The sequence below is a fragment of the Bufo gargarizans genome, chromosome 5 (assembly GCF_014858855.1).
Source record: "Bufo gargarizans isolate SCDJY-AF-19 chromosome 5, ASM1485885v1, whole genome shotgun sequence".
Lineage (NCBI taxonomy): Eukaryota > Metazoa > Chordata > Amphibia > Anura > Bufonidae > Bufo > Bufo gargarizans.
This window is the reverse complement of record NC_058084.1, coordinates 54321158-54346730: the sequence shown is the minus strand read 5'-3', so window position 1 is coordinate 54346730 and position 25573 is coordinate 54321158. Positions and strand designations below refer to the sequence as shown.

Sequence of the window (25573 nt, the reverse complement as noted above, 5' to 3'; positions counted from 1 at the left end):
CAGAGCTGAGTGTGCTGGAACAGCTGTCATATAGAGATATATCTGTATATGACAGCTGTCTCAGCACATTCAGCTCTGCTACATCTCTATATATGAGCAGCTGCCATGTGTATAGAAGTACACTTAGCCAGCTATAACAGTAGAAGTCTCATATTTTTTCAGCCAGCATCAAGGCAGCTGGTATGGTCTAGTGGTTAGCTGCTCTGCCTCTGAAGCAGAAGGTCGTGGGTTCGAATCCCAGCAGACTCTTTTCTGAAATACAAGCACTGAGTCCATATAAGGACATACAGGGCGGGACACAGGAAGAGGCTGCATCGCATCGCTGACATGGAGGTAAGTAGAAGTGTTTATTATTATTTTTTTAATACCCGACTGTTACTGTTACTGGGGAGCGGGAGGCACCTGATACTGGCACATGGGGGGAGGGGGTTGGCACCTGATACTGGCACCTGGGGGGGAGGGGGGTTGGCACCTGATACTGGCACATGGGGGGGAGAGGCACCTGATACTGGCACATGGGGGGGAGTGGGGTTGGCACCTGATACTGGCATGGGGGGGGGGGAGGGAGAGAGGCACTTGATACTGGCACTTTTTTTGTGGTGGGCGGGGGGGTGGAGATGGCACTATGATACTGGGACATAGGGGGGGGCACCTGATACTGGCACCTGGAGGGGAGAGGGGGGGTTGGCACTTGATACTGGCACATGGGGGGGGGGGAGGCACCTGATACTGGCACATGGGGAGAGGGTGGGAGAGAGGCACTTGATACTGGCACTTTTTTTGTGGTGGGCGGGGGGGTGGAGATGGCACTATGATACTGGGACATAGGGGGGGGCACCTGATACTGGCACCTGGAGGGGAGAGGGGGGGTTGGCACTTGATACTGGCACATGGGGGGGGGGAGGCACCTGATACTGGCACATGGGGAGAGGGTGGGAGAGAGGCACTTGATATTGGCACTTTTTAGTGGGGGGGGGGGAGATGGCACTATGATACTGGGACATGGGGGGGAGGAGAGAGGCACTTGATACTGGCATGTGGGGGAGTTGGCACTATGATACTGGCACATGGGGGGGGAGAGGCACTTAATACTGGCACTTTTTTGCGGGGGAGATGGCACTATGATACTGGCACATGGGGGGAAGAGAGAGGCACTTGATACTGGCACATGGGGGGTGGGAAGGAGAGAGGCACTTGATACTGGCACATAGGGGGAGATGGCACTATGATACTGGGACATGTGGGGGGGGGGAGAGGCACTTGATACTGGCACATGATGGGGGGCACTTTCTGGCACATTATTGGGGGGCATTATGGGGGACACTAGGCCGGCAGCCTATCAGAGGCCGGACACTGAGGGGCATCTACTGGGGCACTATATATATGGGGCATTTTATACTGGTACATTTTGGGGGGCACTAGCAGGAAGGGGGAGAGGAGCACTATGGGGGAATTTACTGGGGCCACTATATAGGGGTATTTTATACTGGCACATTATGGAGGCACTATGGGGACATTAGCTCAACTGGGGGCATTACAAGGGGGTATTTTTGCACTGTGACATTATAAGGAGAATTATTACTACTGGGGGGGGGGGGGCATTATGGTGGGTTTTATTACTGCCCCATGGTATGACCCCCTAGTAGCAGCACCAGCCTCTCTCTGCTCTGCTATCCCTCTGCCCCTTCTCCAAATCCTTATTATAAAATCTTTCTCATTAGGATAAAACACAACATCAGCTCCGCCGAGCCCCCGGCCAAAGTGTGGAAGTGGCGTCCGAGATCCCCAAGGGCCAAGCCAAGTAACTGTAAGTGTTCATGTGGAGTATGTTTATGTTATGCACATATAGCCTACACTGTGCCCCACAATATACAGTATACCGCTACACTGTGCCCCACAATGTACAGTATACCTCTATACTGTGCCCCACAATGTACAGTATACCTCTATACTGTGCCCCACAATGTACAGTATACCTCTATACTGTGCCCCACAATGTACAGTATACTGCTACACTGTGCCCCACAATATACAGTATACCTCTACACTGTGCCTCACAATATACAGTATACTGCTACTGTGCCACACAATATACAGTATACCTCTACACTGTGCCCCACAATATACAGTATACCGCTACACTGTGCCCCACAATATACAGTATACCTCTACACTGTGCCTCACAATATACCGCTACACTGTGCCACACAATATACAGTATACCGCTACACTGTGCCTCACAATATACCTCTACACTGTGCCACACAATATACAGTATACCGCTACACTGTGCCACACAATATACAGTATACCTCTATACTGTGCCACACAATATACAGTATACCGCTACACTGTGCCACACAATATACAGTATACCTCTACACTGTGCCACACAATATACAGTATACCTCTACACTGTGCCCCAAATCATACAGTATACCTCTACACTGTGCCACACAATGTACAGTATACCTCTACACTGTGCCCCACAATATACAGTATACCTCTACACTGTGCCACACAATATACAGTATACCTCTACACTGTGCCACACAGTATACAGTATACCGCTACACTGTGCCAAAGGAGTGGGGTTTACACAGGAGGAGGGAGGTGCGAAGCGCGCTGAGGGGGGCCCTTACAAATATTTGCTGTGGGGCCCAGTCACTTCTAGTTACGCCCCTGATCAGTACAGGATAAGTAATGTATTGTATGTGCACAGTGACTGCACCAGCAGAATAGTGAGTGCAGCTCTGGAGTATAATACATGATGTAACTCAGGATCAGTTCAGGATAAGTAATGTAATGTATGTACACAGTGACTCCACCAGCAGAATAGTGAGTGCAGCTCTGGAGTATAATACATGATGTAACTCAGGATCAGTACAGGATAAGTAATGTATGTACACAGTGACTCCCCCAGCAGAATAGTGAGTGCAGCTCTGGAGTATAATACAAGATGTAACCCAGGATCAGTACAGGATAAGTAATGTATATACACATTGACTGCACCAGCAGAATAGTGAGTGCAGCTCTGGAGTATAATACAAGATGTAACTCAGGATCAGTACATTATAAGTATTGTATGTACACAGGGACTCCCCCAGCAGAATAGTGAGTGCAGCTCTGGAGTATAATACAAGATGTAACCCAGGATCAGTACAGGATAAGTAATGTAATGTATGTACACAGTGACTCCACCAGCAGAATAGTGAGTGCAGCTCTGGAGTATAATACAAGATGTAACCCAGGATCAGTACAGGATAAGTAATGTAATGTTTATACACAGTGACTGCACCAGCAGAATAGTGAGTGCAGCTCTGGAGTATAATACAAGATGTAACCCAGGATCAGTACAGGATAAGTAATGTAATGTAATGTATGTACACAGGGACTCCACCAGTGAAAAGCTGCACTGCAAAAATGAAATCTGCGCTGTGATTGGTTGCAGGTTGCTACTAGCAACAAAGGCAGTTTTTCTTTTAGACAGTTTAATAAATCCCTAAAATGGTGGCCAAAACTGAGTTATAGCGCTCCCCGAGCAATAGCATTGTGCCCTGAGTGATTATAAAGGATAATCCAGATGCTGACGATACAGAATATTCAGTGAAGGCCCCAGGAAGCCTTGTGTCTTTTCTTGTCTCAGATAAAAGAGGAATATACTGTGAAGCCATTGACCTAGTTGTGACTGAACAGGTTTAGGAAGGAATTACATTTCATTACACCCAGGAGCCCACGTGACTCTGGGCTAAAGGTCTGCAGGCCACACATTCCTCTCCGTCATGTCATTTATCACTGGGCTCCGTCAGGAATCACTTCCAGGTGAAAGGTCATCCGCCACTGCAATATATATGTCACCGTGGCCCTGTAATAGAATGTAAAAAATGTACAATAAAGAGTTTTTGTCAACTGTAGGCGACGGCTTATGAATAGCGACACAGTGGATTGTATATATAATAATGTACATTTAAAGGGGTTTTCCAGGAGCAGAATATTGATGGTCTTCCCTCAGGATAGGTCATCAATATCTGATTGGTGGAGATCTGACTCCTGTCACCGGCACCAATCGGCAGTCTGAAGAGGCCACGGCAGTCAAGTGAGTGTTGTGGCCTCCTTGCAGCTTACCAAGCACAGCGCCGCCCATTGGCTAGTGTCTGTGCTGGGTATTACAGCTCAGATCCAGTCACTTAAAGGGGTTCTGCAGTTTGTTTAAACTGATGATCTATCCTCTGGATAGATCCTCAGCATCGGATCGGCAGGGGTTCCGACACCCGGGACCCCCACCGATCAGCTGTTTGAGAAGGCTTCTCGATGTTTACCGCAGGCCCAGTGACGTCAAGACTAGTATCAACTGGCCTGGGCGCGGCTAAGCTCGGTTCACTTGAATGGAGCTCAGCCGCGCCCAGGCCAGTTGATACTAGTCCTGACGTCACTGGGCCTGCAGTGAACAGTGAGAAGGCCAGGGCGCTCCTGGAGCCCCGCTGCCTTCTCAAACCGATGATCAGCGGGGGTCCCGGGTGTTGGACCCCCGTCGATCAGATGCTGATGATCTATGTAGACTCTAGAGGATAGATCACCAGTTTAAACAAACTGCAGAACCCCTTTAAGGGTCCATTCACACGTCTGCATAATGGGTCCGCATCCGTTCCGCAATTAGAGGAACGGGTGCGGACCCATTTATTTCAATGGGGCCGCAAAAGATGCGGACAGCACCCCGTGTTATGTCACTGTTTTCAGTGGTATAAAACCTTTAATTCCACTGAGCAGGAAGGCAGATTCTGGAAGGGGGGCAACTAATGGAACTGAATGTAACTGCACCCCATGTAATCGCAATTCGGCAGCATTTATTCTTATGACTCTGTGTTGTGCCTTTATTATTCCTACTAGAAATGTATGACTCAATGGCCAGCAGTCTGCAATTAAGGTCCTTCTGGCAGATTTCTAATCTTATTGCCATTTGCGCCAAAATTTCAAACAGTGAGTTGTGTCTTTAAACAAAACCTTTTTGTCTACAGATGTTACTGTAGTTTTTGTAAGCAACCCCCCATACTGGAGTAAGAGTGCACCTTCTTTGCAACTTTTTAAGAAGTTGCAGACTGCACCATATACTTAATTAACATTGCTCACCATGTCCACCTTTCAATATGGCGAGAGTGACGTAAAAATGATAAAAGTCGCCAAATTTTTTTGCAAGCATGGCGTGAGCAAAGTAATGAAAAAGAACATTTTGTCGCTGGTTGTCTTGCACAAATGGAATAATAAATCCGCAAAAATTTAGGCACAATGTGGCTCATTTTTAGTCACCCCTCTTTATGCTAATCCATGCCCCTTTCTGCTAAGCAACAGAACCACCTTTGCAAGCAATAGTTTTTTGCATCACTGCATATGATTATTATTTTTTTAAACATTAGGAATGGTATACTGTTTTGTGTCTACAACTGCTATATAGAATTGTGTGTCTCCATGGTTACAGACTACAAACAACCCCTGTGTAGTCTGATCCTGCAGTCACATTCCTTATATCTGTCCTCTACGGCTTCCTCATATAAATTTGGTAGATTAGCAAAAATTAGGGGATAAAGGATGTTCTATTTTTTTGCGGTGCGGAGGCACGGAGAGGAACCCCACGAAAGCACTCCGTAGTGAATGGGTCCAAATCCGTGATGCGGTGAGCACGTGGCCAGTGCCTGCATATTTCGGACCTGCTGTTTGCGGGCCACGGGCAACGGCTGTGTGCATGAGGCCTTAGTTCTATTTAAAGGGGTTGTCAGTAGTGATGAGCAAAGTATTGTAAAATTTTACAAAAAAAATTCTTTTGTGATTACTTAAGTAGTGGGTACAATGACAGGGAGCGGCGATTGCGTCGCTCCCCGTCATTGTACCCCCTCAGATGCCGCGTTCATACATGCTCACAGCATCTGACAGTAATAACACAGTGTAAAATAAACCAAACTAAATTAAATCATACTTACCTCATCCATTTGATCGTGACGATCAGCCGGCCGCCATCTTGATTGAAGATCAAGTGCGAAATCTCACGTGGCCCGTGATGATGTCATATGTCACCATGCATGGGATTTCGTGCGAGATCTTTAATCAAGATGGTGGCAGCAGGCTCGTCTCAATCAAATGGATGAGGTAATTGTGATTTTTTTTATTATTTTTTTTACCGCCATTCAAGGAAAATTGCCACCACGAAGCACAAGAAAATTCGCTGAATTTTCCGTGAAATTCGGATCAAAGTCCATCTCAGTGGACTTATATTTCCCCAACACTAGTTGTCAGCTTCCTTGCTCTGCTGCTGTACAGTTCCGCTGTACACACAAGAAATGTCCAATCAGCCAATCACTGAGAAGAGATTCGGCAGAGGACCCGGGAAGCATCGGAAGGGGATCGGTGAGGGATCGGTAAATTGCGTAAACCTGCCAGAAAACAGGTAGAAGATCTTTTTGCCTGTTTACTATGGTTTGCTGCACAATAAGTTTATTCTGCTTTGTGTCCTTTTTGTTCTCTCTTCACTATCAGTCTTATAAATAAATATTTCCACAAGTGGGGAAACGTCAGGACGAAGAAGAAGACATTATTTACCAAGTGGCAACGTTAAATACTTGGCGATACAACGCAGGGGCTGACTGGCAACTTTTGGCCCAGGGGGCAAGTAACACCCAGAGGCCCACTGAGCCCCCCTCCTGCTTTCTCATTTCCCCCGCCTCCTCCTGACCCCCCCCCCCCTTGCCACTTTCGTCAGCCATGTAAATTACAACACAGGAAAACAAAATAAACCAGGGATGCTCCGATATATCGGCCGCCGAAACGAATCAGCCGAAAATGGCATTTTTGGTATAATGCCGAAAGTGTCATTTTCTGGCTGATACAGTGTTGCATCCGTGTATTCTCTCCTCCCCGCTGGGCGCTGCTCTGTGTCCCCCCCATGACACTTGATGACTTTTGCAGAAGAAAACGTATATTGTGGGGCACGGTATATGCTATATGTGTATAACATAAACATATTTCATATGAAAACTTACAATTACTTGGCTTGACCCTTGGGGATCTCGGACGCCACTTCCACACTTTGGCCGGCAGAGCAGGGAGAGGATGGTGCTGCTACTAGGGGGTCATACCATGGGGGAGTAATAAAGCCCACCATAATGCCCCCCCCCCCAGTAGTAATAATTCTCCTTATAATAGACAGTGCAAAAAATACCCCCTTGTAATGTCCCCAGTTGAGCTAATGTCCCCATAGTGCCCCCTATAATGTGCCAGTAGCCATAGGCCCCCCTATAATCTGCCAGTAGCCAATAGGCCCCCCTATAATGTGCCAGTAGCCATAGCCCCCCCTATAATGTGCCAGTAGCCATAGCCCCCCCTATAATGTGCCAGTAGCCATAGCCCCCCCATATAATGTGCCAGTAGCCATAGGCCCCCCACTATAATGTGCCAGTAGCCAGATAGGGCCCCCCCTATAATGTGCCAGTAGCTATAGCCCCCCTATAATGTGCCAGTAGCCACATAGGGCCCCCCTATAATGTGCCAGTAGCCACATAGGGCCCCCCTATAATGTGCCAGTAGCCATAGGCCCCCCATAATGTGCCAGTAGCCATAGGTCCCCCATAATGTGCCAGTAGCCATAGGTCCCCCATAATGTGCCAGTAGCCATAGCCCCCCCCCCATAAATGTGCCAGTAGCCATAGGCCCCCCTATAATCTGCCAGTAGCCATAGGCCCCCACTAATGTGCCAGTAGCCAGATAGGGCCCCCCCCACTAATGTGCCAGGAGTAGCCAGATAGGGGCCCCCCTATAATGTGCCAGGAGTAGCCAGATAGGGGGCCCCCCTATAATGTGCCAGGAGTAGCCAGATAGGGGGCCCCCTATAATGTGCCAGGAGTAGCCAGATTGTGCCCCCCTGCCCCCCACCCCCCACATAAAGTGCCAGCCCAGTAGCCAGATAGGGACAGAAATAAAGAAAAAATAAATAAAATGTCAGTCAGACTTATACTTACCTCCCTGCTTCTCTGGAATACTCCGGTCCCGCCTCCAGCCAGCACAGATGTAATCACTTTACGGCAGCGCAGCGGCTCAGTCAGGCCGCAGGACCGGCGCAGGTGGCGCGATGACGTCATCGCGCCGATGACGTCATCGCGCCGCCTGCGCCGGTCCGACGGCCTGTCTGATAGGCTGCCGGCAACACGCCTCCCCTGCTCCCCGTCTCCCTGGCTTAAAGTGGCAGTTTATTCCGGCCCGGCCGGCCGGGACAGCAAGCCAGGGAGGCTTGCCCCCCTGCCCCCCGGCCCAGTCCGCCCCTGATACAACGGCAGCAGGGAGGGCGTTCTCTTTTTTTCTTCCTGTGAACACACTCGGCTCGAGCGCGGCCTCAGCAGTCGTCCTGAGCGCAGCCTCAGCGTTTTGCGTCTGTCAGCAGGGTTTTACTGCAGGAATTTATGAAAATATCTCCTTGTTTTGGACAAGTCCCGTCGCTTCTCTGCTGGAGATTAAAGATGGTCTCGTTGCTTTATCGTCTCCGCGATACAGTCACGAATGAAAAGCCGTCGAGGATTTGCTCGATTGTTCTTTCCATTAGTGTGTGTCACTTCTAAATGTCATTGACGGGTCTGGTAAGCTGTGTGCCAGTACAGGCTGAGGCTACGTGGCCGCTGGAGGTTGTGCGACACCAAGGTCATAAGGCGGCACTGCGACATTGGAAGTGCGGATTGCGACGGGGATGGCATGCCATACGTGATGTGATACAACTGCGACATGGCAGTGGTGAAAAATTCAATACAAACCTAAAGTGACTTTTCCAAAACATAGTTCAAAGTGAGTCACACGTGATTGCTACTTACACCGCAACACAAATCGCGCACATTTTTTGGCCGTGCTACCAAAGTTGCTGTGTAGCCCTAGCCAAGACACTGATAAAAACTTAAATAAGTTGACCCACAAAAATATTCTGTTTTCCAAACCAGCACCTGGATATGAATACACTGAAATTGCACGTAAATTTAAGAATTTAGTATAGCCACCAGTACTGCGCCACCCGTTGATTGTTCTTTTCTTTATTTTCTCTGTAACATTGCCAAAGTGGTCGCACGTGCTCAGTTCCATCCTCCAACTGCACCTTCTATATCCTCTGTTAGGCCTCCAGCACACGAACGTGTGCTGCCCGTTGCCGTATTGCGGATCCGCAATACACGGGCGCCGTTCCGTGGGTATTCTGCATCATGGATGCGGACCCATTCACTTCAATGGGTCTGCAAATCCAGAGATGCGGAATAGTGCGGAACGGAAGCACGGAACAGAACTTCCATTCTGCAAAAAGATAGAACATGTCCTATCTTTTTGCGGAACGGGCGGATCGCGGACCCATTAAAGTGAATAGGTCCGTGATCCGCTGTGGCTGCCCCACGGTCTGTGTTTGTGCATTGCGGCCCACGTGTGCAGGATGGCCTTAGGATACTTCCACATTACTGTTAGCAGGGTCTGGCAGGGGAACAGCCTGCCAAATCCATACTAACGCTAGTCCACGAGTGCCGCCGGAAGTCCACTATAAAGGAGACGGTCACCCACCGAGCTAACAGACGGATTAACTATATTAATGTCCCTGTCACATATGCAGTGTCAGGTGTATCTCACACCAAAAATGGGTATATGTCACCTTCCGAACTAACAGTCAGATTAATTATATTAATTTCCCTGTGACATATAAAGTGCACGTGTATCGCAAACCACAAATGGACATATGTCACCCATCAAACTAACAGATGGATTAACTATTATATTTTTGTGTCAGGAGTACAAAGATGGTGCATTGCACCCACAAAAAATTATTATAGGTCACCCACAAAACAAATAGCCAGATTCCTAAGGTTCCATTCAAAAGTCCGTAAGTGTTCTGCGGATCCGCAAAAAACACGGACACTGGCAATGTACATTCCGCAATTTACGGACCGCACATTGCCGGCACTATAATAGAAAAAGCCTAATCTTGTCCGCAATTGCGGACAAGAATAGGACATGTTCTATTTTTTGGCGGAAATGGAAGCACGGATGCAGAAGTGCGGATACGCAAATGCGGATGCGGATACGCAAATGCGGATGCGGACAGCGCATTCCGGCCCCATTGAAAATGAATGGGTCTGCACTCGTTCCGCAAAATTTGGGAACGGATGCGGACCCATTTTGCGGACGTGTGAATGGACCCTAAGGCTGGGTTCACACCTGAGCGTTTTACAGCGCGTTCCTACGCGCTGTAAAACGCTCAACAAGGAGAAACCAATGCTTCCCTATGGGAATGGTTCTCACCTGGGCGTTTTACAGCGCGTACGAACGCGCTGTAAAACGCCCGACGCTCAAAAAAGTACATGAGCGACTTTGGGGCGTTTTGACGCGCGTTTGTGGCCATAGGACACTGTAGTCAATCACACAAACGCGCGTCAAACGCGCGTTTACTATTACAAAAAACGTGCATAAAAATGCGCGACAAAAACGCGCGTAAAACGCGCGTTTGCGCAACGCTCAGGTGTGAACCCAGCCTAACACTCTCCCTCGCTTCAGCTTCCTGTTCCTGCACTACTCAGAGGCTGTGTCACATGATGCGCTGGCCAATCACAGCCATGCCATTAGTAAGCATGGCTGTGATGGCTTCTAAGTGCCCACAGCTTAAAAGCTTGTTGATTGGCTGCCCTGCAGTCTTTCAAAAGCTTTATTAAATGGCCGAACACCGAACTCGAACCCGAACTTTTCCGGCAAAGTTCAGGTTCGGGTCCAGGTAAGTTCGGTACAGACCTGAACTTTACAGTTCGGGTTCGCTCAACACTATGGGTGAGGCCTCGCTCACATTTACGTATCAGTGTCACGTCCATGAAAAAATGTGTACGTGTTTCATCAGTAAAGCTGTCCGTGAAGGATCCGTGGTTGGTCCGTGTGTCCGTTTTTACCATCCGTGTGTCATCCGTAATTGACGGACGTTGCTCAGCTGAAAATTAATTTCCAAAGAATCTCCTATTATTCTTCAGTGAAAAACGGATGCATCACAGACACAACATGGATGCCATCCGTGTTGTGTCAGTGATTTTTACAGACCCTTAGATTTCTGTGGGCGTGCTTGGTCCACATCACGGATCAAAGTAGTGCACGTCCCCGTGATTTTTTTATTTACTTACGGTCAGTAAAAAAATACTGAAATGTGAACAGACACATTGAAATAAATGGGTACGCGTGCTGTCAGCAGAAAATGCGGACAGCACACGTTAGTGAAAAACGGAAATGTGAACGAGGCCTGAGTCTGTGACTAAATGACATCACTATCACTGCCATAAATGAAGAGGTCAGGAGCCAAGAGTAACTGGCTGACAAAGAAAGAAAATAGCAGAAAGTGATAGAAGAAGTAGAGCTCATTTATATTTTAAATGCAGATGTAGCAGAGGTGAATGTGCTTTCTTTATTACACAACAACAGTGAATTAATATAATGACGTAGGTGCATATGGCAGAGTCTTTGGCACTGATCCTGTACAGCGACAACCACTCTGGCACTGTAGGCAGCGCTTGTGCTTCCACTTGGCACCACTGGATCGACAGTGTATTATGGAGATATATCCACTCGCTCATGCCACAGATATTCATAACGTGGGTAGTGTATGGTCTTACCAGCTGCCTTACTAGAGATCTGATATCTGGGAGGGAGTATGAGGCGGTAGTATAATGCGCATGGACTCTTAACCACAGTCAGGTGTAAATCCAACCAAATGATATAGTCAGCTCTGCTACATCTGTCCATATCATGTGACATGCTCTGCAGAATGTAGTTTTGTACTTTTTATGTCTCCAGATATTATAGTGGAAATCTCCTACAGATAATTTTTGCCAGTCAGGGTATCTGGATGGAGCACAGAGCGCAGCTGCTGCACTGTAAATGACACCGTCCATGTTATTAGTGAGTCTGCGAACAGCGAGGTACGGTGCTCCACACTGATTCCTCCAGCTCCAGCCCCGCTGATCATTTTGATTAAATTTACCACTAAAACTCCTCAGGGCATATTTATTTGTATGGGAATAAACATTTATAAAACTCTCCACAAAGCGGTTGCAGCACCTGTGGTTTACAGTGCAGAAAACACAGGATTTCAGCACACTACCATCATAGGGCTGCAAGATACAAAACATTAAACTCTGGTAGAAAAGCAGAATAAAAAGATATGTATTTGACATAGTATAAGACTATAGCTGCCACTATACTGCCTTCTGTGTAAAAGATTATACCTACCATTATACTATCTCCTATATGCAAGAAAATAACTGCTAAATAATACTGCCTCGTATGTAGAAGAATATAACTACTATAATACTGCTCCTATATACAAGAATATAACTACTATAATACTGCTCCTATGTAGAAGAATATGACTACTATAATACTGCTCCTATGTACAAGAATATAACTACTATAATACTGCTCTTATGTACAAGAATATAACTACTATAATACTGCTCTTATGTACAAGAATATAACTACTATAATACTGCCTTCTATGTACAAGAAAATAACTACTATAATACTGCTCCTATGTAGAAGAATATAACTACTATAATACTGCCTCCTATGTACAAGAATATAACTACTATAATACTGCCTCCTATGTACAAGAATATAACTACTATAATACTGCTCCTATGTACAAGAATATAACTACTATAATACTGCTCCTATGTACAAGAATATAACTACTATAATACTGCCTCCTATGTACAAGAATATAACTACTATAATACTGGCTCCTATGTACAAGAATATAACTATTATAATACTGGCTCCTATGTACAAGAATATAACTACTATAATACTGCCCCTATGTACAAGAATATAACTACTATAATACTGCTCCTATGTACAAGAATATAACTACTATAATACTGCTCCTATGTACAAGAATATAACTACTATAATACTGCCTCCTATGTACAAGAATATAACTACTATAATACTGCCTCCTATGTACAAGAATATAACTACTATAATACTGCTCCTATGTACAAGAATATAACTACTATAATACTGCTCCTATGTACAAGAATATAACTACTATAATACTGCCTCCTATGTACAAGAATATAACTACTATAATACTGCCTCCTATGTACAAGAATATAACTACTATAATACTGCTCCTATGTACAAGAATATAACTACTATAATACTGCTCTTATGTACAAGACTATAACTACTATAATACTGCTCCTATGTACAAGAATATAACTACTATAATACTGCCTCCTATGTATAAGAATATAACTACTATAATACGGCTCCTATATACAAGAATATAACTACTATAATACTGCTCCTATGTACAAGAATATAACTACTATAATACTGCTCCTATGTACAAGAATATAACTACTATAATACTGCTCCTATGTATAAGAATATAACTACTATAATACGGCTCCTATATACAAGAATATAACTACTATAATACTGCCTCCTATGTACAAGAATATAACTACTATAATACTGCTCCTATGTACAAGAATATAACTACTATAATACTGCCTCCTATGTACAAGAATATAACTACTATAATACTGCCTCCTGTGTACAAGAATATAACTACTATAATACTGCCTCCTATGTACAAGAATATAACTACTATAATACTGCTCCTATGTACAAGAATATAACTACTATAATATGGCTCCTATATACAAGAATATAACTACTATAATACTGCTCCTATGTAGAAGAATATAACTACTATAATACTGCTCCTATGTACAAGAATATAACTACTATAATACTGCTCCTATGTACAAGAATATAACTACTATAATACTGCCTCCTATGTATAAGAATATAACTACTATAATACGGCTCCTATATACAAGAATATAACTACTATAATACTGCTCCTATGTACAATAATATAACTACTATATTACTGCTCCTATGTACAAGAATATAACTACTATAATACTGCTCCTATGTACAAGACTATAACTACTATAATACTGCTCCTATGTACTAGAATATAACTACTATAATACTGCTCCTATGTACAAGAATATAACTACTATAATACTGCTACTATGTACAGGAATAGAGCTACTATAATACTGCTCCTATGTACAGGAATATAACTACTATAATACTGCTCCTATGTACAAGACTATAACTACTATAATACTGCTCCTATGTACAAGAATATAACTACTATAATACTGCTACTATGTACAGGAATATAACTACTATATCACTGCCTCCTATGTACAGGAATATAACTGCTATAAATCTGCCTCCTATGTATATAATGAATAAAGTTGATATATTGAATCCTCAGTAGATTTGCTCTTATTTTGTGTAGCAGAGAATTTTTAACCTTTTTCTTTTCTCTCATAAGGCTGCCAACCCCATGAACCTTGATTCTATAAATTGTGCTGTCATTCCATGTCCTCCTCATTTGGGAACTTTCACTTGGAACTTTTCACTGTCCTGAGGTGCAGCAGACCCAAGACGTGTTCTACTCTGCTTCTTACTAGGCTTTGGCTGGGTATGCTGGGATCTGTGGTACCTCGGCCACTGGCGAGCTACATGTTAGCTACCTGTGGAATGAAGTTGGTAGATTGCATCGTACGGTAGTACACAGTGATGGTGACAGGACTGTGGCAGATAGCGGAGGTTCACAGAGGAGCCTGTCATTTAACATGATGCCCTGGGGTAATACATTGAGAGGCTTTGTTTATTCTTCTGGAGACTTTGTAATGTTGTGCCAACTCTCCTCCATTTCTAATTGTCTGCCTTCTAGAAGAATGAGTCCATTGTGCCGAGATACATTCAGTGCCAGCCAAGTGGTGCCATAGATTGTGTCTCCGTGACCCGCTGTTGAGATCCACGCAATCACACAAAGTTTACTTATGAGGCTGGAGAATGCTAAAGTCTCATTTTTTGCAGAAGTGGGGAAAGCAAAGTGCTGTAAAAAGCTGAAAAGCAAGACTGTCGCGAATTCCATTTAGAGGGAACCTGTCACCCAAAAAGTGACCAGCATGTCGTTACACAGCAGGGGTATAGGGTCCCAAACCTGCCCACGGCAAACCCATCCGTACCTGCAAAACACAGTAAGTTAAACTTGAACTTACCAGGAGAAGAGTCCGGGACTCTTCCCCAGCAGCATGGGTCACATGCGCTCTACACCGACTAAGCTGAGGCTGGTACACCGTGCTTCACTGCGCATGCACTGCACATCAGGCACATGCTCAGTGAAGTCAGGTGTATCATTTTTATCAGCGCAGTGTGCATGCAACCATTGCCACTGGAGAAGAGTCCGGGACTCTTCTCCAGGTATATTTAAGTTTCATTTGCTGTTCCTTGCAGGGACAGATTGGTTTGGAATCCTGTACCCGTGCCGTATAACAGCATGGTGGTGATTTAGTGGCCCCTAAACCAGGTGAAAGATTCCCTTTAGACCTCTTGCACACGAACGTGTGCGCCCCGTGGTCGTGCTGCAAAATGCGAGCCGCAATGCACAAGCACAGTCCGTGGGGCAGCCGCAGTGGATCGCGGACCCATTCACTTTAATGGGTCTGCGATCCGGCCGTTCTGCAATAAAATAGGACATGTTCTATCTTTTTGCGGAACGGAAGTACGGGATGAAACCCCACAGAAGCACTCCGTAGTGCTTCCGTAGGGTTCCGTTCCGTGCTTCCGTTCCGCAACATTCTGCATCTCCAGATTTGCGGACCCATTGAAGTAAATGGGTCCGCATCCGTGATGTGGAATGCCCACGGAAAGGCACCCGTGAATTGCGGATCCGCAAATGCGGTCCGTAATACGGCAACTGGGCTCACACGTTCGTGTGCAGGAGGCCTTAAAGGAACATTACCAAATTTTTGGAAAAGCTGGGACACAGGTAATATGGCCTACAGAGGTGAAACGTGATACTCCTGGGCCCCGGGACACAATATGTAATGAGGCCCGCTAATTAGCTTGTCTCGTTTCTATGTGTCAGAAGTGCCGTGAGGGCCCTCAGGGGGCATGCACACTACTGTATGTATTTTGCAGTCCGCAAAAAAACAGCTCTGCAAATTGAAATGAATGGTTCCGTATACGGTCTGAAGAAAAAAGGGAGCGGACACGGAAAGAAAATATGTTCTGCCCCAAAAATGTGTCTGCTCCAAAAATCATTCAGTATACGGTCTTACATGCTGAACACGGGGGGTGGGGTCTCACAGAGAGGGGTGGAGCCTTGTCGGAAAGTGGGCAGAGTCTAGGATTCCCCATTTTGCGACAAAATTGAGCCACAATTTCGGTGTAAAAATCTGTCTCAAAGTCAGTCAACCAAAAGTGCCTGTCCCTGCACCAGCCGGAGGCCCTGTGATAAATCCGGTGCCGGTCTAGGCTTCCGCCATCTACAGGATTAGTAAATCTGGGCCTCACTTACTGTAGCTTTTAATGAGGAGCGGAGTGAGGCACAGACCTACCTGTAATACGTCTGCTCTGACTGCCTGCAACGCTGACTGTCTGCCGCGAGAACCGCCTTTCGCTGCTCCGGTGATACGGTTCATGAGATGGAGCACGGCTTAGATCATCACAGCCTGCCCTAACGTGTGAGAAGCCGAATGGCCTCCTTTCCTATTCCTTTGACAGCGGGAATATAAAAATAGTCTACAAGGAACAGTTCAAAAGCAAAACGATAGACCTAAACTTAGAGAACGAGGAATTCAACGAAAAATGGAATGTGAGATACAATACTTGAAGAATCTAATACCTTTATTAACTCTGTAGGTAGGAAAATAGATATATGATTTTTTTTATCACATATCTAGAGTGCTTTGTAAAAGTATTCACCCCCTTGAAAACTCCCTAGATTTGTCTACATTGCAAGAGATATGCAGAGTGTGCCAACGGGTGCCACAGCAATGAGGAAGGGGGCAACTGCTAATATGCTACTGATTGATAAGATATGAGATAGATGGTAGATAGATATGAGACCGATAGATAGATAGATAGAAAGAATATAGATAGAGAGTTAGATAGATAGATAGATAGATAGATAGATAGATAGATATGAGATAGATAGATATGAGAGAGATAGATAGATAGATAGATAGATATGAGATGGATAGATACATATTAGATAGATAGATAGATAGAAGTTAGATAGAGAGATAGATAGATAGATAGATAGATAGATAGATAGATATGAGATCGATAGATAATAGATAGATATGAGACGATTGATAGAAGATAGATAGATAGATAATTGTTAGGGTCCACAATACACAGGCACCGGCCATGTCCTATCGTCTGCGGTGCGAAGACACGGAAAACACTTGGAAGCCTTTTTGTAGGCTTTCTGAATGAGCCCTTGCTGTGAACAGTTAAGCAAGCTGAAGATGAAATGATCGCACACATTTCTTGGCCTCGCCAAATTTTACACATGGAAGAAACTGATAAAAACTTAAATGAGTTGACCCACAAAAACATTCAGTTTTTTCAAACACCTTGTAATTGCATGTAAATTTAAGAATTTAGCATAGCCACCAGTATAGTGCCACCTACTGATTGTTATTTTCCTTATTTCTCCGTCCCCCTCAGTAACATTGCCAAGGTGGTCGCACATGCTCAGTTCCATCCTCCAACTGCAACCAGCTATATCCACTGTTAGAATCCACTGTGAAAGTTGCAGGGAGAAAGTAACAGCTGAAAGGACACGGCTCCTGAACTGTGATAGGGAAAGAGCTGCAGCAGAAAGGACACACCCCCTAAGAAAGAAAACACACACACAAACACACACCCTGAACTGCCAGCTTGAACTAAATCCAGCAGAGCAATGATTGGGGAGATCTCTGGATCCATGTGGGGTACAGGGCTGGTTCTAGCTTTATTGTCATTTACTCTATACATTGGCATGCAAAAGTTTGTACACCCCTGGATAAAATTATTGTTCCTGTGAACCGTTAAGCAAGTTGAAGATGAAATGATCTCCAAAAGGCATAAAGTTAAAGAGGACACATTCCCTTTGTATTTTAAGCAAAAATATATTTTTAAATGTTTTATCTTTTACATTTTCAAAATAACAAAAAAGGAAAAGGACCTGAAGCAAAACTTTAGGCACCCTGCATGGTTAGTACCTAGTAGCACCCCCTTTTGTAGCCAGACAAGAGCCTTCCAATGCTTGTCTGAGGGATTTCCACCCATTTTTCCTTGCAAAAGTCTTCCAGTTTTGTGAGATTCCTGCACTGTGTTGTATGCACTGCTCTTTTGAGGTCTATCCACAGATTGATGTTCAGATCAGAGGACTGTGAGGGTCATGGTAAAACCTTCAGCTTGCATCTTTTGATCTTTTGTGGATTTTGAGGTTTGTTTAGGATCAGTATCTATTTGTAGAAGCCATCCTCTTTTCAGCTTCAGCTTTTTACAGTTGGTGTTATGTTTGCTGGAATTTCATTGAATCCATTCTTCCCTCTACTCGTCATATGTTCCCCATGCCACTGGCTGCCACACAACCCCAAAGCATGACTGATCCATGCTTAATGGTTGGTGAGGTATTTTTTTTTCCTACCTTTGCTCTTTGTGGCCAAATAGTACTGTTTTGACCTCATTGGTCCACAGGACTTGTTTCCAAAATGAATTAGGCTTGTTTAGATGTTCTTCCTGAAGGTCTTTTGCAGTCAAGCGGAGGTTCTGATTTGCCTTTCTAGCAATCCAACAAGCAGAATTTTTTCTTGGTCTTCCAGGCCTTTTTTTCCTGGTCTCCCAGACCTTCTCTTAACCTCCATTTCTTAATTAGATTTTGAACTGAGGAAATGGCAACCTGAAAATGCTTTCCTATCTTCTTATAGCCTTCTCCTGTCTTGTGGACCTCAACCATTTTCATTTTCAGAATGTTAGGAAGCTGCTTAGAAGAACCCATTTCTTCTGTTTTTGGGACAAGGTTGAGTCTGGGTAGTTATAAAGCTTTAAATTTGCATCACCTGGCCTTTCCTAACGATGATTGTGAACAAGTCTTTACCCTAACCGGCTATTTAAGGTCTGAGACCTTGGTCAAAGTTATCTGGGCGCTCAAATCTCCTTGGGTTCCCAAACTTTTGCAAGGTACTCCTTTCCTTTTTTCAATCTAAAATTGTACAAAACTAAAATAATACACTGATGTTGCTTAAAATTTTGAAAAGTGTGATTCATCTTTAACTTTTTGCCTTTTGGAGATCATTTTATCTTCAACTTGCTTAACTGTTTCTATTAACAGTAATTTTGATCAGGGGTGCCCAAACTTTTGCATGCCACTGTAGATACTAGATAGGTAGATAGATACAATAGATATTAGTGGTCAGTGGGGGTCAGTTAGTCTACTTTCACATCTGCCCTTTGTATTCCGGTTTTGAGATCTGGTATAGGATCTCAAAACCGGAGCATAACACTTCCATTCAATTTAATACATCATGATGTATCCGTTCCATTTGGATGCGGTTGTATTAAATTGAAACTGAACAAACCAAATCTGGCACCAAAAATAATGTAAGTCAATGGATAATGGATAAGAAAACAGATCCGGTAGCATTGACTTACAATTCATTCAGAAAAAAACGTGGTATATAAGCAGCTCTCACCTGCCTGGAACTCCAGCTATGGAGGCACGGAACCGCTCCCTCACCCGGTTTGGGAGAAATAGGAATGAATGCAGAAAGAAGTTGGTCCAGCCTTGCTTCGTGGGGGTCCAAAAAAGCACTTTATTGAATAGTAATATATACTAAAAACATGCAGATATAGGTTGCATGCGTCTACGCATTTAGGGCAGAAAACAGTTTAGCCCTTACTCATGAGTAAGGGCTAAACTGTTTTCTGCCCGAAACGCGTAGACGCTTGCAACCTATATCTGGATGTTTTTAGTATATATTACTTTTCAATAAAGTGCTTTTTTGGACCCCCACGAAGCAAGGCTGGACCAACTTCTTTCTGCATTCATTGACTTACAATGTTCACATTTGTTTTTAGATCCAGTTTGTTTCGCTTCGCAGACCGGACACAAAACGGAGCAAACCGGACGGAAGACATCCTGAATCTGATCTGTTTTGACCTCATTGACAATGCATGGGGACAAAACAGAAGCGTTTTGCTCTGGTTTTGAGATCCTCTGACAGATCTCGAAACTGGAATACAAAGTGCAGATGTGAAAGTAGCCTTACTGACCCTCACTGACCCCCAACGATAAGAGACTTATATCTGATGCATATCCCTGGAATGTCCCATTTAGTGGTCATTTTTAAACCATTTATGGTATCTGTGAATATAGTATTATCGATGCTGCCACTCATTGGCTGATTAATTAATAAGCAATATGATGAGCCCCTCATGTGAAAGGCCCATTAACTGTCTAAGGCCTCTTGCACACGACCGTATGTCTTTTTCAGTATTTTGCTGTCCGCAATAAAATAGATCAGCAAGAAATATGGATGACATCCGTGTGAATTCAGTTTTTTGCGGAACGGAACATCTGTCCCCTAATAGAACAGTCCTATTCTTGTCCGTTATGCGGACAATAATAGGACATGTTCTATCTTTGAATGGAAATACGGAAATGGAAGGCATACGGAGTACCTTCCGTTTTTATGCAGATCCATTGAAATGAATGGTTCCGTATACGGAAAGCAAAAAAAAGACCCTGAACGGAAAAAAAAAACGTTTCTGGGCCTTTGTACCATTGGAACTGGAGCGGGGGATCTGTAAGGTGGGTATAAGTTCTGTTTCACAGCATGTGGAGCCTCTGGGACAGTTTTTTTTTTTTCTTGCCCTGGAACACTCTTTTAAATATTAGCACAAAAATAATCTAAATAATCCAAATTGTACCAAATAATGAAAACATATGTCAAGGTGGGATATGCAGGTGGGAACCAGACAGTTTCTGGAGCAGTTTAGACGACTTTCACACCAGCATTTTTACCGGATCCGACAGGGTTCAGCAAAAACGCTTCCGTTACTGATAATACAGCAATCTGCATCGGTTATGAACAGATCCAGTTGTATTATCTTTAACATTGCCAAGACGGATCCGTCATGAACTTTATTGAATGTCAATGGAGGACAGATCCGTTTTCTATTGTGGCAGAGAATCCCAGGACGGAAAGCAAACTACAACATGTTGCGGTTTTCTCTCCGGAATGGGAACGCAACTAAACGGAACTCAATGCATTTTGGGGAATTCCGTTCTGTTCAGTTACATTTTGTCCCCATTGACAATGAACGGGGACAAAACGGAAGCGTTTTTTTCCGGTATTGAGCCCCTATGACGGATCTCAATACCGGAAAACTAAAACGCTAGTGTGAAAGTAGCCTAAATAACTTTAACATAACTTTATTAATGTATATTTATTTCTAAGGTTAAAAAGAGGGACATTTAAGGAGCAAAAAGAGGCAGAGGGACTTGGGTCAAAAAGAGGGACACTTGGTAGGCATCATGTTCTCAGGTCCCGGCAGAAATGTCATCCACACACTGGACAATGGATGTTCTGTGGAACAGGAGATATTTCTGCACTCAGCTTTTGGCAAGTCTCTCTTGTCTATGATGAAAGATAAAATATATCCTTTGTTTGAGTTCAGCGATGTTGGCCGTAAATGAGGATTTTACATGATTAGAAATGAATAATTTGTGCAAAGAATAAATTTGATAATTGCCGCTTCCTGAGAAAGTGCACGGCTGGTTAGACCTTCATACTAACACACGGAGACAGAAGAACGGGGCGAGATACAGATAGATAGATGAGCGAGCAGTTAATATATAAAAAGGTATCACAGTACAGAAATGATGTAGATATCTATTTATCCATTATCTATCTATCCATCCATTCTATATCTATCTATCTATCTATTCTATGTCTATCTATCTACAAACACAGATAAAGCAGCGGCACAGTTAGACAGCATGAATAGGGTGCAAATCCTTAGGGAAAGCAGGCGTCTTTTCCACTGTATAATAAATCCCCAAAACGAGGCAGAACTCCAACTTCAGGTGAAAAGGTGATGACCCAATTTATTTCCCAGGCAATGTTTCGGCCCTCTCAATGAGGCCTTTGCTTTGCTTGACATAGGCCTCATTAAGCGGGCCAAAACGTTGCCTGGGAAATAAATTGGGTCATCACCTTTTCACCTGAAGTTGGAGTTCTGCCTCGTTTTTTGGATTTATCTCTCTATCTGTCTATCCATTCTATATCTATCCATCCATTACCTATCTAGCTGTCTATCCATCCATTATCTATCTATCTATCTCATATTTATCTATTTAGCTATCTCATATTTATCTATGTATCTGTCTATTTATCTAGCTGTGTCGGTGCCACCCACATTCGATGAGCAGACTGTGGGCGCTCAGGCTGTACCGGCTCAGGATCTGTTGGTCTCTGGGGTTGGGTAGTTTGTCCAGATATGGGACCAGTTTGTACACCATCTGTAGGCTCTCATATATTTTCAGCTTCTGTAATGTTCTTATGTCTTTCCTCCAGACGCTAAAATATTCCACTTTGCCCTTGTGTATCTTCTAGATTGCACCTTTTGTCAGGCTGGACAGGTTGGTCACTTGCTTGGGCTGTGTTTGGGTGAATTGCTTTAGGATGCCTGCTTTTCATTTCATCTTTGAAATGATGGGCTGAGTCCACATGGTGCTGAATTTCTCCAGGATTTCCAGGTTGTCTCTGCTGGAGATAGCAGCAGAAGGCCATTTCACTTCAGTGTCATGGAGAGTGAGACCTGGTGCCGAGGAGGACTCTAGAGCCACCACCAGCTCATTGATGTAGATTTTGAAGAGGGTTGGACTGAGGCTGCAGCCCTGTGTTCAGATCTACTGGAAATACTGTAAGTCGTTCTCCCATTTACCCTCCCTGCATTTGCTATCAGTGGAGGAACTTCTGATGACATCATATGTTTTTTCGCCCTACTTGGCTCTCCAGAAGTTTCAGGAACAGCCCAGGTGCCACACTGAGTCGAAGGTCTTTCAATGCTTTGTATTGTGGTGTAGATGTGGTCCATGGTGCCGTGGTTTGGCATGAAGCCTGCTTGGCTTTTATTGAGGACATTGTGCTGGGTGAGGAGCTGCTGCTGACAAATATCGCTTGGTAGTTGGCTGGGTGACTTTGTACGTGTCCCTGCTCTATCTATCTAGCTAGATATTAAATAGATAATGGATGGATATCTATTTGAAAAAGGTACCGTCTGGTGTAATAAACACACTACTTATTTTTGGAAGTGCCATGGAATTTTTATTTTTAGATAGATAGATACTATAAATATTCCTTAATAGTGTGACTGACAATGACTTGACATTGCAAACCTCTCTCAGAATAGCAGTGTCTGATTTATTTTGCGTCTCACCACCATAGTCACTAATTCCTCGTTCCTTTTGATCATATTACTAGACTCTTACTTATTACATGGAGAATACATAATATACAGAAGATGAAAAGACTCCTTTGAAGTCAATCACCACAGGAAAAAAAAAGACAAGGCCTTTCCAGACTAAGCCAGAAGCAGCTTGTATAATAGGGATAGTAGTTTGTATGGGTGCTGCATCTACTGTATATACAGTACTTGTTGGGGGATGTATAGTAATTGTAGTCTTTTATGTGTTTTGCAGTAAAGTACATGCGAGAGGCCACTCCTTACGTGAAGAAAGGATCTCCAGTATCAGAAATTGGATGGGAGACTCCTCCTCCTGAATCCCCACGGCTGGGTAATTCATCAAAGTGTCCGCCATCACCTATTTCCCTGCCCAGTTATGGAGACAGGAAAACCATTCCACTCAAGATGTGCTTTGTGACAAGGAACCTGACCATTCCTGATCCAGAGAGCAGGTAAATAGGAGCAGATCACTCCCATTAGGCCTCAGGTTGGAGTAGGTGCTTAGTAATGCACTTCGTAAGAACTGCCAGTAAGGGTGGGGAAAAGGATGTGACAACTGCTATGGTTATTTGTCTGGTTTTCACTCTTAAAGGGTCTTTCCAATCATAGATATTTATGGCTTATCCACAAGGTAGGTGAAGACCCCACTTATTTGAGGAACAAGCTCATTTACCTCTATGGGATTTAATTAAGTAGCCTGGAGGAATGGAAGGGTCCCCATGTATCAGATATTTACATGTCTATGGTTTGAAGACCTCTTCCTTACCAGTCACATGTATGGGTGTGTGGCTATGCATCCATATATGTCACTGTGCCTGGTATGGAAGTGAAGCCTCATTGAAGGCAGAGACTTTTGTTATAAGCAAGTGCTCTGCAAAAGTTTATTTCCACTCCATTTCCAGGAGTTTACATGGGACTGCGGGCATCCTATTCCTAGCAGCTTGCATTTTCCCTTTTCCTGCCTGTAGGTTCTCTGTATATGTTTTTAAACCTCCTCAGTTACCCACTGTGCTAACTAACCTGTTTGGCTTTGGGCTAAACCTAAGGGTGTTGCCCTAGTATTCATCCTTTAACCCCTATACAGTGATTTGGACTTCGCTGTAGGGAACCAACCAAGCCACTGCCTCCTGGAATAGTCCTGGTATAGTTGGCTACTGACCCGCCGGGGTTAGAGACACTGGTGCTAAGCACCAAAGAATCAACCATCACTCGTAGTCAGGAAACAAGCTGAGGTCAGGGCAGGCAGAGATTGTGTGTATTGAAGAGACATATCCGAGGTTAGGGCAAACAGAATAACAGGGTCGATAAACAGGCAGAGATTCAATACAGGGACAGACAAATGGAATAAATACACCATCACTGGCTAAATACAGGACTAGGAACCTAAAGCTCAGGCACCTTCCCCCTGGAGACCTTCCCGAGGGAATGCAGGCCAAAGCTGAAGACACCAGAAGCTAGGACCACCACCACCAGGTGAAGGAAGGCTAGTGGAACCAGTCCACCACGCAATTAGAGGGACCGTTTGGGTGAGCAGTGAGGTGCCCGTGCCTGCAAGGAGAAACAGAGCAGCGATGGACACGGGAAACCAACAGTTAATAGTAGAAAAGGGAAATGAAGCTGCAGCTTTGCATCTCTGAGACTTCATGCTGTGAGAGGGGAGAGGAAGCAGCAGGGAAATTCATTTGATTGGTTCAGAGCACACTGCATGGATCTGACATCATACCAGTTTAAGCCTGCCCACTGAGCATGCATGGAGAAAGAAAATGTATATTTACAGAGAGAGAGAGAGAAGGAAAAAATTCCCAAAATATGCAGTTTAGGCATAACAATTCTGGCTCTGCTACATTAAGTACACATTTAGAGCTATCATCATCATGTGTTACAGGAAATATTAATTTTAATAAATAAAAGCAATGTGGTCATGAGGCTTGGGAAGGCTATATGCATATGAATATTACACTGAGGGTCAGTATAGGGCACTATTATCCAGGAAATATATGTTGTGTATGATAAAAGGCAATGCACAGCAGAGGTTTGATGCTTCTGTATGATAATGAGGACAGCAAAGGAATATATCGAATGTACACAGTACATCACTGTAGACAAGAGGGGCCGGCAATGAGTCCAAAGGCCAAATATGATTGTGTTAATGACTAAAAAGAAAGCATGTATAATAAATCATTATGAGATGAGA

At 44.1% G+C, this 25573-nt stretch overlaps 1 protein-coding gene across 1 annotated transcript in view; it reads left to right on the top strand.

The window, feature by feature from the left end:
* Positions 1 to 25573, top strand: part of SNTB1 (syntrophin beta 1) — a 176524-nt gene that overhangs the window by 50783 nt on the left and 100168 nt on the right. The window contains 1 exon segment of the mRNA XM_044294710.1: positions 23615 to 23831. Coding sequence (XP_044150645.1) covers positions 23615 to 23831 — 217 coding nt within the window.